At 39.9% G+C, this 14,502-nt stretch overlaps 1 protein-coding gene across 2 annotated transcripts in view; it reads right to left on the reverse strand.

Annotated features, from left to right (window-relative positions):
* Positions 1 to 14,502, reverse strand: part of Rp1 (RP1 axonemal microtubule associated) — a 354,819-nt gene that overhangs the window by 114,436 nt on the left and 225,881 nt on the right. For both annotated transcript variants that reach the window (XM_074066939.1, XM_074066940.1), the window contains exons 19-21: positions 7,374 to 7,506; positions 6,550 to 6,701; positions 3,440 to 3,594 (exon numbers count right to left, since the gene is read on the reverse strand). In XM_074066939.1, the coding sequence (XP_073923040.1) occupies positions 3,440 to 3,594; positions 6,550 to 6,701; positions 7,374 to 7,506 (440 nt within the window). The remainder of the gene's footprint in view (positions 1 to 3,439; positions 3,595 to 6,549; positions 6,702 to 7,373; positions 7,507 to 14,502) is intronic.

Genomic DNA, 14,502 nt, shown 5'->3' on the forward strand with positions numbered 1-14,502 from the left:
TCAGGCTGAGGGGCTTGGCTATAACTGACCCTCCTAGGCTGAATGCGTGAACAAATACATACCATAAATCACACTGAATTTCTATTAAATACTAGCTTATTTCTAATGAGATCCCTAATTTATGCTATATATTATAAGCACATATGTACATACCACAAGACACCTCCCTACAACTATTATTTTCTAATAAAAATTTTTTTAAAAGAATATTCAAATCAATTTATAATGTCAATTAAATATTGGCCTTATTCAAATACACTTTTTTCCTGCTCCAGCCTTCAAATAACTAAACCTTCTGAATAAATGGCAGAAGTTCAGTGGTGTATACTCTCCTTAATAATAAATGTACAAAGGGCAGAAAAATAGGTATCTTCAGGTATAGAAGCAAAATTAAGGCATAAAATATTCTGTTGAAGCAGGGAAAGCTTGCAGAAAGCACCTGTGACACGCAGAGGCCCTCCTAAGTGAGCACGGCTTTGCACTTCAGCTAAGCATTTCCCCTTCACTCATAAAAGGAAGTAGCACTTGGTGTTTTCCACCCTCAATCAGGCATACTACAGATTCTTGCTCTTTCAGGGAGTTCCAAGGAGCATGATGGAGATGCTCTTTTCTTTTTCCTTCCTGTGATGTGTCCACCTGAGCATTTCTGACCTCTGAATCCCAGAATGAATTACTCCCATCCTATTCTGCCCAGCTCCCCCACCAGTACTGCCAGCAGCCTGCTCAGTCAGGCTACTTTGTTCAGCTGCAAGACTCTACCCCACCTGGCTGTAGCCTTCAGACTCTATCTGCCTTAAGAGACATTATCCTGGACCTTTCACGTGCAGAGAAAAGTCTCTGTGAGCACAGAAGCCACAGAAAGGAAACTGCTGTGCCCTATTCCATTGCTAGAGCTACACTCTTACGCTTCTTTAGGAATTAAGGAAGGAAGTAGGGTTTGCCCCTATCTCTTTATATCTACAGAACAGGAAGGAATGATTTTTTGCAACTACTTTCCTCATCAGGATATTATATGGATGAATATTGGCTACCATTCTTCAGGACCATGTGCTAGACATCAAATATTGGCATTTGTATTGAGATGGTGCATGTCTATTACATTATTTCTGGTTGCTTAATATATTTTATAACTAAACTTTGTCAGGTATAATACATTGGTATTAATTAAGCTATCATTGTATCTCCTCCTTCCAGATAAGGCTATGTTAGCACCACAAACAAGAACTAAGGGGTCACAGGGCAGGTGGGTAGAGGCAGTAGGGTAATGGCAGTGGGGCCACTGATGACATGGGATGTGTAGGCAAGCATGAACAGAGGTGGTGAATAAATGTAAATATCCCCCAGGAGAATTCCACACTCAGAAGAACTCATCTGGGACTACGAATATCAGAACATAATGAGAAAGCACTAGATGAAGAACTCCCTAGCTCTCACTGCCACTGTCCTGAGATGCCTGGACACTGTGGACGGAGCAGTCCAGGAAGAGATATTCACATCTTCCTCTGTGCTACATGTCCCCCCTCTGACAGGGAGGCCTGTGATATGCTAACCTCTGAGTAAGCACTGGAAGAAGAGAGAATCAGCTCATGTTAGAGGTCAAATCTGAAGTGGACCTTGAAGGATGGACTGGGTTATGGTAGGGAGAAGAGAGTGAGGAAGGGCATTCCTGAGTGAAGAACAACTTACTCCAGGGGACAGAAACAAAGTGGAAAGCACTTTGTCATGCAATGACAGGTGGTCTAATTTCACAAGATCTTGAAAGATGATAGTAATACAAATAAATTGGAATGAAAAAATGGGTTAGATGGTATAAAGTCCTGAACACAAAGCATGCACTTGTTATCTTTTGCTTTGATTTTTTAGGAGGCAGTAGAGATTACTGATGATTTTATACAGGGAAGTAATATAATTAAAATACAGCTTTTAGGACAATATTTTCCCCTGCATTTTTTTCTTGAAAAATGTCAAGGCAAACCTATCCAATAAATATTAAAGAATAATATTCAAGCCAGAACAATGGGAAGAAAGTGAAGAAAAACTCAGGTAAAATGAGAATGATACAAGTAAGCATCATGGTATAACTGGCTTGTGAGTGGTGGTAGGGGAGACTGAGAAGACTATTGTGATGATCAGTACTAATGAAACAAGGGCACCCATCACAACAGAAGCCATAAGAGACAGGAAGGGATGCACTAAACAAGCCCTCTGAAAAAGGAACTGACTGAACTTAATGACTAAATCCCAGAAAGAGTAGGCCCTACTGTGGTCTTCACTGCTCCTTTTCACAGATGGTCATTTCCAATTATCTGATAGCTCTAGGTTTTAGTGGGATAGCATTAGTGTTTTGAGTGAATTGCCTCATTACTTTTGCTCTTTTTGCTTCATACTTAAAGTTGCAATTGCCTTGGCATCTCAAATCCATACTTTGGATTTCCCAATGATCCTGTTTTGCCTGTTTTGTTTTTATTATTGCTTCATTTCCTGTTGATTATCTATTTGGATAAAAAGCTATAGAGAAATACACAACGCTGAATAGTCAAAATTTCAAAATGGGGGATGTGGCTCATTTGCCTGAGCTTGTGCAAGGCCCTGGGTTTAATCCCCAGCACTAAGAAAACTAAACAAAGCAAAACAAAATTTTGAAATGGATCTCAACATTTTTCACCCCTACATCTATCACAGATTGAGTTTTAATGCAGAAATCAATTCATACTCAATCCTATTCATGAGGTTTGGAACTGATCCCCTCCTTATGACTGACAGACCTAATAACAGTAAATATAAATGCTCAGTTAGCCAAAGCTGGGAGTTTTCTTGAGATAGCAGGACTCAGCAAAATCTGGAGAGCAAGGCTTCCTTGTGAAAACAAGTGCCAGAATAGACAAGGAAGTACAGGATTTCAGAAGAGGAAAAGGGAGTATAGGTGAGGCCTGGTACTCACACCTGAAGGCAGTAGGGCCAGGTCAGGAACTGAGAGACCTGCTTCCTGGACTTACCCTTAGGGGCTGAAAGGGAAGTCCAACTTGTCTAGATGTGAATCTTTATCTTTCACACACTCTGTTCTGAAAGTTCTTTTCTCTAAAATTATGTACCCCTCATTCCCTCATGAAATTACTAGAACATTCTAATTTTAGTAATGTGAAAAAAATCAATATTTAAACATTCTTACTATTTATGTAATAACAATTTACAATATTAAACTTTTAGCCTTTTGTGGCATGGTAACAATAAGAAATTATAAGACTTCCTTATAATGCTTAGCAAAAGGTCATTTACTTAAGGCAACCAATGAGTGATGTATGCTGTGCAATCCTGAGTAAATGACAAAGATCCACATGTGCACATGTGCACTCACACACAGGCACACACGCATGTATACACATGCACACACATGCACAGTGCTACCCAATTCTTTGAAGAAAACAAGGGCTGGCAGTACCTTTCACAGGTGAAGATGGACTCAGATGTAGTACCAGCCTCTCTGACGATGACCTTTTCACAGTACCAATACTGGGATTTGTCACTGGCCTCACAGCACAACAGCACCTTCTGCAGTTTTCCAAGTGACACTGCTTCTACTTGAAATTTATCAATCTGGTACAGGAGACAGAAAAACCCCACGGAAGTAACTAGAGTCCACCAGGTGACAAACGCTGGCAATAATAATAGTCCAAGGCTGCTAGAAGGAGCATGATGCTTTAAAAGAGATAATGTTACTACAGTTAACATCAAAAGGGGCAATAAATGAAAAAAAATAAGCACATTACTCCTTTATATTTAAAAATATATTTCTGGCTGTGTATTTTTTTCTATCTTGTGGTTTTATTCTCCCCAGTGTAGTATCAACCAATGTAAAAAAAAAAAAACACCTAACAAAAGAGCTTCCCATCCCTGGCTCTCCTCTCATGTAGACCCCTGCCCTGAGGGACGGATCATTAGGAGATGGGTTGTCATGTGGCCCAATGTGGAACATTTCCTTTCCAGGAGTGCTGGTACACTGTCAGGTTATGGGACAACTTTCTCTGTCTTGCTCTCCTTTCTTCCTTTCTTCAATAAACTCTTCTCCTGTACCTTCCATTGTAAATGAAAATAGAGCACATTCTTGAGTTTGCTGTGAAAGCGCATCCTGTAATCTTCATTCCTATATAGAATCAGTTTGTCATGTCAAAAATGCACTGACATTTCCAGGGAGACGTAGAACCTGAAGGAAATGCTGTGTTGATTGGAATAAAAAGAACTTCTTCACACACTACTTCCTCATAGATCATTGTTGAGAATAACCATCCTAAAATTGTCTGAGGAAAGGGTCATGAATTTAATTAAATCTGAGAAGTGTCCAGAAGTGACAGCTGGCTGTTAACCACTGTTCCTTTGTTTCATGGTAAAAATTCAGTACTGCCTGTTGTCCAGGTGGGACAGGTTGTCTTAGGTGCTGCCTACATTGCTACCAAGTTAAATTTCAACTCAGTAAGTGCGGATACAGCCCTTGGGTCTCAACTGTTAGTTCTTTGTTATTTATGGAAATCTTTTTTTTCTGGCCAGACCAAAACCACAACTGATCTAATGCTGATGTTTCTATAAACCAGATGAAGTTAGTTTGAGCATACTCCTGGGTATGCCTTCACCATTTCATTCTCATTATCCCACATTCCCAGGGTGCCTTTAAAGGGGGGACATTTTGTGACGCATTGCCTGTTACAGCAGGTGCAACTGAGACCCCTTCCATGACTAGTGCTGGGTTCATCTGCAGCTTTGGTAAACTGGGCATTCTGGTCAGTTTTTGGCTTACTGCCCTGTGCCTCCTGCTTCTTGCCTGAGAGCTTCACCAGGTGGGACAGTTCTAAGAGATGTTCTGAAGGTTCCTAGCAAGAAGGAGCCTCAGCAGCAAGCAGCTCTCTAGTGTCCCTATATTGGCTTTTCTCCCTTTTGTCTCCCCACGCCTTCACTTCTCAGAATTTTAGTGGGATCATCTCCCAGTTAAACTACCTTTATCCATATCTTTGTCTCATGATCTGCTTTGGGACAAACCCAAATTACACTTTCTTTTAGCTTAAACTAATTCTAGATTTTAAAACAGAATTAAATGAAGTCTGGTATGTTTATTGCAGCTTTGATGACACCAGCAGACACTGTCGAGAAAATGATAACCACCCAATCAGTGGTTTTAATGTGAATTGTGGCTGGTATGAAATAATTCTGATAAGATAACAAGATTATTATCACAGACCTCTTGACCACAAACCTCTTGAAACTATTTGTCATTCCTTTTACATTCTATGCACTGAAGAAAGTAACAAAAAAAAAACCCTGCAAAATCCAAAAGGAACCAGAGAAGAAATGCATTTTTATGTCTCTGATTCAAAAATTCAAAACTAAGACCATTAACCCCATACTTTGCTGTATATACTGATTGCAACTATACCTCCTGCCCAATTTTAATTTCAGTCTATAATCCACCCTCCATACTCTCTGCTAAATGTTACACACAATGAAAACTGAAGAGAATGACTTGCAAAATCTCTGTGTGTCATCTGGTAACTCTGCACACCGGCTGGCCTGCTACCAGCAGCCAGGAGCTCTGGAGCCCTCACCATTTATCATGGTGACAGAGTCTGGGATTGACACAAACCTTGCAGGACTCTTCAGAGGATAATGCCACTGATCAGTTAGAATAATATTAACAATATCATGGTCTCCAAAATTTTGTTTCTGCTGCAACCACTTGTGAAAGCAAAAGTTAGGGATAATTTTGGTTTTGTCTCATCTAAAGCAGAACTAGCTTTCTTATTCATCCTAATAAAAACTTTTGTGCAATCTATAGTGACAAATAAAAGGCATAGGTGAGATTTACTAACTTTGATGCTTTAACATTTCACCAACTACAACAAAAAAAGTATGAGTTACATCACTCTTAAACGGGTTTGAGTCTTCCCTTAAAAGTATACATTTATGTAACTACTCCCAACCATAATTTCAGACATTACAGTGGTAACTTCTTTCCATATACAACAAAGTAACATTGAAAATTAACTGAGTTAATAGATACCCCATTGTAACTTCTCAACTATCAATTATAGAGAAAGAATCATGGTTGTATAAAAAGGAAGAAGGGAATCATGAAGGATTTTGAATGTGAATATAATACAGTTGGTTCCATTCAAGTGTTTTAAATGAAAGCCACCGTGTTATTATATCTTATAATGGTCCTTTTATGGCCTGACCTTTTAGTCCTAACACTGCATGCTCATATATATATTCCCTAAAATCTTTTCAACTCAGTTTGTTTGTTTTTCTTATACTATAATTGATTTTTAATGTCTTTCCTTAGTTCTGTTATTCATTGTAGGTTTAATGTGTTCCATTTTTCTTTCAAGAACAACTTTAAAACAAAAGCACATTAGCAAGTCAGGTCATAAAGTTTGTGTTAAAGATGTCCCAAAACAAAAATATGAAAAGCATCAAGCACCTTTTTAAATTTTAAATCAATCACACATGACCCTCACCAGAGAGGTTGCTAAGAACCTGGGAGAGTCCTTTCCACAGACTCACCTGTCCTCTTTGGAATCTTACTGGCATGTTGGATTTGTGCAGCAGTCTAAGGCCAGAGTCTCCCCTCTCTCCATAGAGACAGAGGGAAACTTCAGACTCTGTTTCTGCTTGTTTCAACTGCCCAGTGTAGACATCAACATAGTATCTCATTACTGACAAAACAGTGGGGAGAGAAAATGAGAGGAAATCTTTTACTTCAGAATTCACACCACAGAACCCAAATCTTGTGTTCTCAGGCTACAGTGAAAAAAAATCATAGGATAATTCTAGACTTTTTGTGTCTAATTTTAACTTTGTGTGCTTAATTTTAACTATAAATGGGCATTTTCAGCTCATGAACAAATGCCCAGGGGGTTTATAGCTTCTTTCAGAAGGAGAAATAATAGATTCTTTAAATGGTTTTTCTACATAAAGCATAGGAGGATATTTTATGCTTAGTATTTTAAAGGTGAGAATGAAAATGTTATTGTATATGATACTAAAAGTTTAAAATGATGTGAAGTTTGATGAGGAAATAACTCAAAAGGAAGGTGATGGGTGAGGTGTCTGGTGGGGTCTTGGCAAAGCCATGACATTTCTTATTTCTCACAGTCTCAGCCTCTGTGACTGTAGCTAGATCATAGGAATTATTTTGAGATACATTTAACCGCAGATCCACCAGTAACTCGTGCTGTGACACTGAAAAAGTCACTTCTTCACAGGGGAAAAACAACTCTCTTAGAAATAGGAAAAATACTCTGCAGCTAAACAGTTCAGAAGTAAATTCAATTAGCCACAAAACAATTTATGCATGGAACATATGCTACTGAAGAGTACTAACTCACATGGAAAAATAGGTTTTCCTTCTTTCATTACAGGAAGCTCACAGACAGTGTCTCCTTCTGCTTGGATCCGAGAGAGCCACACATTTGCTACAAAATCTAGAATCTTCTTGCTCTTCTTGTGTTGCATGGTTACCTGGGATTTTAAGAAGCAATGGTCAAACTGTGATTTGCAATGTCTAATGGAACTAAAAACCAAGAGGCACTCCAGCAGTTGCTCAAAAGGTACCATGTGCTTTGACAGTGGTGTTGTGGTGGTTCCTAGTAGTAGTATTGCTAGTGTCTGTTGTTTACTAGGCCATTATTTTTTGTCGAGTACTATGCTAAGTGATTTGCTTTAACTGTCACTAAAGAGATTGGTAAAATTCTTAGAATTTTATATATAGGAAAATGAAGACTCAGAAATTTTAAATGGATTGTCTGATTAGAAGATCTCAATTTTTTTTTTTTGTGGCAGTGACCAAAATGGTCATACACAGGAAAAACCCCAAAGGAGATTTTGTGCTTATATTTGTCACTAAAGCAAACCATATAGTAGAACTTTTAAATTTTCTAATGCCCTTTAAGTGTAGTCATAACATCTGTAGGCTGTGGATGAGCCCTCAGCTGCCACAGACCAAGTGCCCACCATCTTAGCACGTGGTCGGTGCCTTTGCCACCCTGCACAGCGATGCTTAGTGGAGGCATTGCTCCATTGGTGGCTGTTTCACACAAAGACCCCCTTCCCATTGTCTTTTCCTTCACATCTTGGCAAACTAGAAGAGGACTTCCAGAAGGAATTTCATAATTACTCACCTTCCCTCCTATCTCAATGGATGAAATACTCTCTCCAGTTAAGGTATCAGTTAAGGCTCTAAATAAGCCCCAGGCCCCCTCAATTTCCTCTGCTTCCTCAGCTCATTAAAGGCGGGTGCCACCACTTCTCAGGTGCTCATTTTCAGAGCCCACTACCATAACCTACCATCTTCCATTCTTACTCTTTTTCCAACCCAGCCTTTAGACTGCTTCAAGAGAGTTTATTCTAAATAAAAAATGTGAGAATTTTGTACACCACTCACAACTTTTTAAAAAAGTTATCAGCACTTTATTATGGGTGGTGCTACTGATATGTCATGGGTAAAGACAACAAACAGGACTTCCCCTACAACAGTGTCATCTGGCCTCAAAGGTCATTAGTGCCAAGGTAGAAAAACCCTGGACATAAAGAAAAATAGTTGTTTAATAAATAGTCCCACAGTTAGTGATACAGGCAAATAGAGATACATACATAGATCTTATCTTCTATTGTGTTTATTTCTGTTGTTTTCTCACATTTTTTCCAGTTAAAATAATAAAGGAAGGCATAACCCCCAGAATAATTCATATGTAAGCCTGGTCACATAGCAGTAAATTGCAGGACTTCAGAAATAAAACCTGGATTTGGATCAAGGAACCTTGATTTGCATACTGGCACTGCTCCTTACCAAGCATATAGCCTTAAGCAAAAGATGCACAACCAACCTGTGAACTTCAGGTCCTTGTTTAAAAATTGACATCATAACTTGTCTCACCAGATTGAAGAGCACTTTGTGTAAGAAAATGAGATGAAAATATATATGGAAAATGGAACGTAAACTACAAGTGATTAGATACAGTTAGTTATTCCAAAAACAGAGCTTTCTCTAGAGTAGGTTGTGATACCTGGGAGTCTAGTAAGAGCATCATTTCAGAGTAGCTCAGCTTTCTGCTCGGCAGGAAGAGGGTGGGGCATGTGTTGAGGGTGAGACCACCTCTCAGACCACATGCTACCTCTGTGACTTCGGGACTCACATGTCTTCTCAAACTCTCTTCTACTCAATTGGGATAATAAAGTATCTACCTTATTGCAGTATAAACATTAAAGGTGGTAACCACTGTTCATTTGTGTTAGTAGTAGCAATATTTAATTAGAGATTACAGATCAGAATTCTGAATTATTTGGGATTTTTTGTGGCTCCTCACTCTCTACTATCCTCCTAGTACTGCACAGGGAAGACTTCAACCAAATGCTCAGTTCTTTAAAATCAGAAAGAGAAATTCTATCCCAAACCCCTGAATCCTACTCTACCTGGAAGAACTAACAAGGGGCATCTGAAAAGACAGGTAATGAAGTCCCCTCCCATAAGCCAATCTGAAGTAGCTTCCTCTATTCCTTCTCTTCTAGGCTTCTCCCCTAATTCTCCAACCCATCAGTCAAGGGGCTCATAAACAAAAAAGCAAAACCTCTAAATTCAAAAGAAAGGGACCTCCAAAGTCTTTTGAATCCCAAAGCTACACTCTATGCCGTTTCCTACTCATCCCATCCCTACAGTAAAGCTTTCCTGCTTGTCTAGGCTCCCAGAAACCCAATTGTAGAATCCCTGCATGATTTCTCTAAGATAGTCCCCTGTCTGGTCCTGGTACCTTGGGCAGGAATGCAGAAGGAAAAGGATGTCTAGTCCCCTCTAACCTGTAGGCACCGGCACTACCCCAGCCCCTCTCCATGGCTTTATCTCTCCTGCTAAAGACCTCTCCTTAACCCTTTCCCCCATGGTCCATTCTGTCCATCTTAAATGCCAACCAGGATAACCAGGGAATATAAGGATGGAATGGAGAAGGCCATAAGGATCAGTTGGGAGAAGGGCTCTCTCTGTGGCCAGAACACTTAGATCATAAGGACAGGATGTGCAGCCTCCCTGGCCTGCCTCCACATTTTCCTGCCTGTCAGAATTGACACTAGATATAATTACTAAACCCTCAGAAATTGTCACCATCTATATCTATACTCTACTTTGTTTTATAAAACATCCATTTCATATTTTATTTAAACCTATATTTCATCTTGTCTTTTCTTAGAGAAGAAATGGTAGAAAACCAAGGTCAAAAGCACTTTCTGGGAGCTACACACATGGCCAGTTCTTTGTGGGATCCTGGATGTACAATAAAGAATATTAGGATGAGAAAGGTTGAGAAAATTGCTTTTAGAAATGCTACTCTGGAAGATTCCAAGATGGCGGCTAGAGTGAAATCTTGGAGAGACGCTGGAGACACACTTTGCAGGCATAATCACTGAGAAAAGGCATAACTTTGACCCCTCCACATCTCCAGCCAGCACAGAGAATCTCCACCTCAGGTTAAACAGAGAACCGACAAGGGCCCCCGGGCTGCCAGTGGCCGGCACCCAGAAGGCTTGGGAAGACGCGGACCAGGTGAGCTTCGCAGTACTGCGGTACTCCCACAGACAAGCCTGGGCCAGAGGAGCATAGCCCCCTGGACAGACTGACCTCCACCCAGGGAGAAAAGAGAAACTGAGTAATAAGCAATAAGAACAATTAAGACATGTGGGAAAGAGGGTGGTGCGCCCAGAGCGCTGAAGATTGTGGGAAGGGAACCCTTCCCGGGACTGTAAATAAACAAGCCGGGCAGGCCAGAGAGCTTCTGGCGGGAGCAGGGCGCGTGCCCAGCAACCAGGAGCGGGAAAGCCTGTGAGAGTGGTGGAGGGAGAAAAACTCCACAGGAGAGGAGGGAAGACCCACTTCCCACGTGAACTGTAAATAAACATGGTGGCTGGCAGGAGCAGCAGCACCACCCAGTAAGCAGGAGCAGGAAAGCTTCTGGAAGTGGCAGTGGGAGGAAAACTTCAGAGGAGAGGGGGGAAGACCCACCTCCCACATGAACTGTAAATAAACACGCAAGCCTGACAGTGCAGGGGCAGTGTCACCTTTCCCAGTGCTTGGAAAGGGGAAAGCCTGTAGCAGAGGCTCCCGCACAGGAGAACTCTGAGCAAACAAAGCCTGTGGGACCAGGTGAGTGCTAAGTTCACCCCAGAGATCTGCATAAATAACGCCGCCAGCTACAGCAGGCTGAGAGCAGCAGGCAGGCAAGCCACAGTTGCAGATACCACTCTCAGAACTGTCTCCAGACTCTTTTTTTTTTTCTTTTTCTCCCTACCTTTGATGCGAGAACAACCAAATTACATCTGCAAGCCGAAAAACTTACTGAAACTTTATTGCATTTGAACTTGGGACACTTGGCGGGGCTTTTTGTGTGTGTGTGTGTGTGTGTGAGTGTGTAGTTTTGTTCTACTTTATGAATTGATATATATCTACTTTATGAGTTGATGAGACAACTACAGAACAACATCTGAGGCACCATCTCCAGGACTGGAGACTGAGATGGACACCCAAATTATTAAGACTGAAACTGCATTACATATAAAATTGGAAGTTTTTTGGTTTTTTTTTTAATTTTCTATTTTCCATTTTATGTTAATTAATTTTTATATATAGATATTTCTTTCATTTACTTATTTTTTATTTTTTTATCTTTGATTTTCAATCCTCTCTCTGTCTCTCTAATGTCTGTTCAGCTTACTGTCGATTAGTACACTAACGTTCCCTGTTTATACCTTTGAAACTTTCTTATCTGAAACCTTGTTCTGCTTTCTCCCTCTTGTCTGTATATTTGTTTTCCCCTTTTCTTTAACTTCTTGCTTTCCATCTCAGCTCAACCTGGAGTTAGTAGGTATAGGCAAGAACTTTGTCAACGAAACCCCAGCAGCACAGCAACTAAGAGATAGCATAGATAAATGGGACCTCATAAAAGTAAAAACCTTCTGTTCATCAAAAGAAATGGTCTCTAAACTGAAGAGAACACCCACAGAGTGGGAGAAAATATTTGCCAGCTATACATCAGACAAAGGACTGATAACCAGAATATATAGAAAACTTAAAAAACTAAATTCTCACAAAACTAATGAACCAATAAAGAAATGGGCAAGTGAACTAAACAGAACTTTCTCAAAAGAAGAAATTCAAATGGCCAGAAACACATGAAAAAATGCTCACCATCTCTAGCAATAAAGGAAATGCAAATTAAAACCACGCTAAGATTCCACCTCACCCCTGTTAGAATAGCCATCATCAGCAACACCACCAACAACAGGTGTTGGCGAGGATGGGGGGAAAAAGGAACCCTCTTACACTGTTGGTGGGAATGTAGACTAGTACAACCACTCTGGAAAAAAATTTGGAGGCTACTTAAAAAGCTGGACATCGATCTACCATTTGATCCAGCAATACCACTCTTGGGGATATACCCAAAAGACTGTGACATAGGTTCCTCCAGAGGCACCTGCACACCCAAGTTTATTGCAGCACTATTCACAATAGCCAAGTTATGGAAACAGCCAAGATGCCCCAGCACTGACGAATGGATTAAGAAAATGTGGTATCTATACACAACGGAATTCTATGCAGCCATGAAGAAGAATGAAATGTTATCATTTGCTGGTAAATGGATGGAATTGGAGAACATCATTGTGAGTGAGGTTAGCCTGGCTCAAAAGACCAAAAATCGTATGTTCTCCCTCATATGTGGACATTAGATCAAGGGTAAACACAACAAGGGAATTGGACTATGAGCACATGATAAAAGCGAGAGCACACAAGGGAGGGGTGAGGATAGGTAAGACACCTAAAAAACTAGCTAGCATTTGTTGCCCTTAACACAGAGAAACTAAAGCAACTACCTTAAAAGCAACTGAGGCCAATAGGAAAAGGGGAACAGGTACTAGAGAAAAGGTTAGTTCAAGAAGAATTAACCTAGAAGGTAACACCCACGCACAGGAAATCAATGTGAGTCAATGCCCTGTATAGCTATCCTTATCTCAAGCAGCAAAAAACCTTGTTCCTTCCTATTATTGCTTATACTCTCTCTACAACAAAAATTAGAAATAAGGGCAAAATAGTTTCTGCTGGGTATTGAGGCAGGGGGAGAAGGATGGGGCGGAGTGGGTGGTAAGGGAGGGGGTGGGGGCAGGGGGGAGAAATGAACCAAGCCTTGTATGCACATATGAATAATAAAAGAAAAAGGAAAAAAAAAGATTCTGCAAGGGATTCTGCACACAGAAAGTGACACCTAACTTAACCATGAAAAGGCAGGCAGCACCAAACCACAGGATAAGAAAAAGCAAGACAGTAGAGAGTAACATCAAGTTAGGTACACACAATCAAACCTTCAAGCAGCTAAGACAACTAAATGACAGGAATCACCACATATCTATCAGTACTAATGCTTAATGTTAACAGACTTAATTCACCCATCAAAGACACCATTTGACAAAATGGATTTAAAAAAGAAGATCCAACAATTTGTTGCTTACAGGAGACCCATCTCACCGAAAGAAATAAGCATATGCTTAGGATGAAAGGCTGGAAGAAGATTTACCAAGCCATGGCCCCCCAAAACAGGCAGGAGTAGCAATAGTTATATCTGACAAAGTAGACTTCAAACCTACATTGATCAAATGAGATAAATAAGGACATTCCATACTAATAAAAGGGGAAATAGACCAAAAGGAAATAATAATCATCAATCTGTATGCACCCAATGTCAATGCACCCAATTTCATCAAACATACCCTGAAAGACCTAAAACCATATATAAACGCTAACACAGTGATTATGGGAGACTTTAACACCCCATTATCACCAATAGATAGGTCATCCAAACAAAAAATCAATAAAGAAATCCAAGATCTAAAATATGCAATAGATCAAATGGACCTAGTAGATGTCTACAGAACATTTCATCCAACTTCTACACAATATACATTCTTCTCAGCAGACCATGGATCCTTCTACAAAATAGATCATATCCTAGGGCACAAAGCAAGCCTCAGCAAATATAAGAAAATAGTAATAATACCGTGCATACTATCTGATCACAATGCAATAAAACTAGAACTCAACAACAAGAGTAAAGACAAAAAACATGCAAACAGCTGGAAACTAAATAACTCATTACTTAATGAACAATGGATCATCGATGAAATAAAAGAGGAAATTAAAAAGTTCCTGGAAGTCAATGAAAATGAAAACACAACCTACCGGAACCTATGGGACACAGCTAAGGCAGTCTTGAGAGGAAAATTTATAGCCATGAGTGCATATATTAAAAAGATTGAAAGATCCCAAATCAATGACCTAATGATACATCTCAAACTCCTAGAAAAACAAGAACAAGCAAATCCCAAAACAAATAGAAGGAGAGAAATAATAAAAATAAGAGCTGAAATCAACAAAATAGAAACCAGAAAACCATACAAAGAATTAATGAAACAAAAAGTTGGTTC

This window comes from Castor canadensis, chromosome 3 (genome assembly GCF_047511655.1).
Source record: "Castor canadensis chromosome 3, mCasCan1.hap1v2, whole genome shotgun sequence".
NCBI lineage: Eukaryota > Metazoa > Chordata > Mammalia > Rodentia > Castoridae > Castor > Castor canadensis.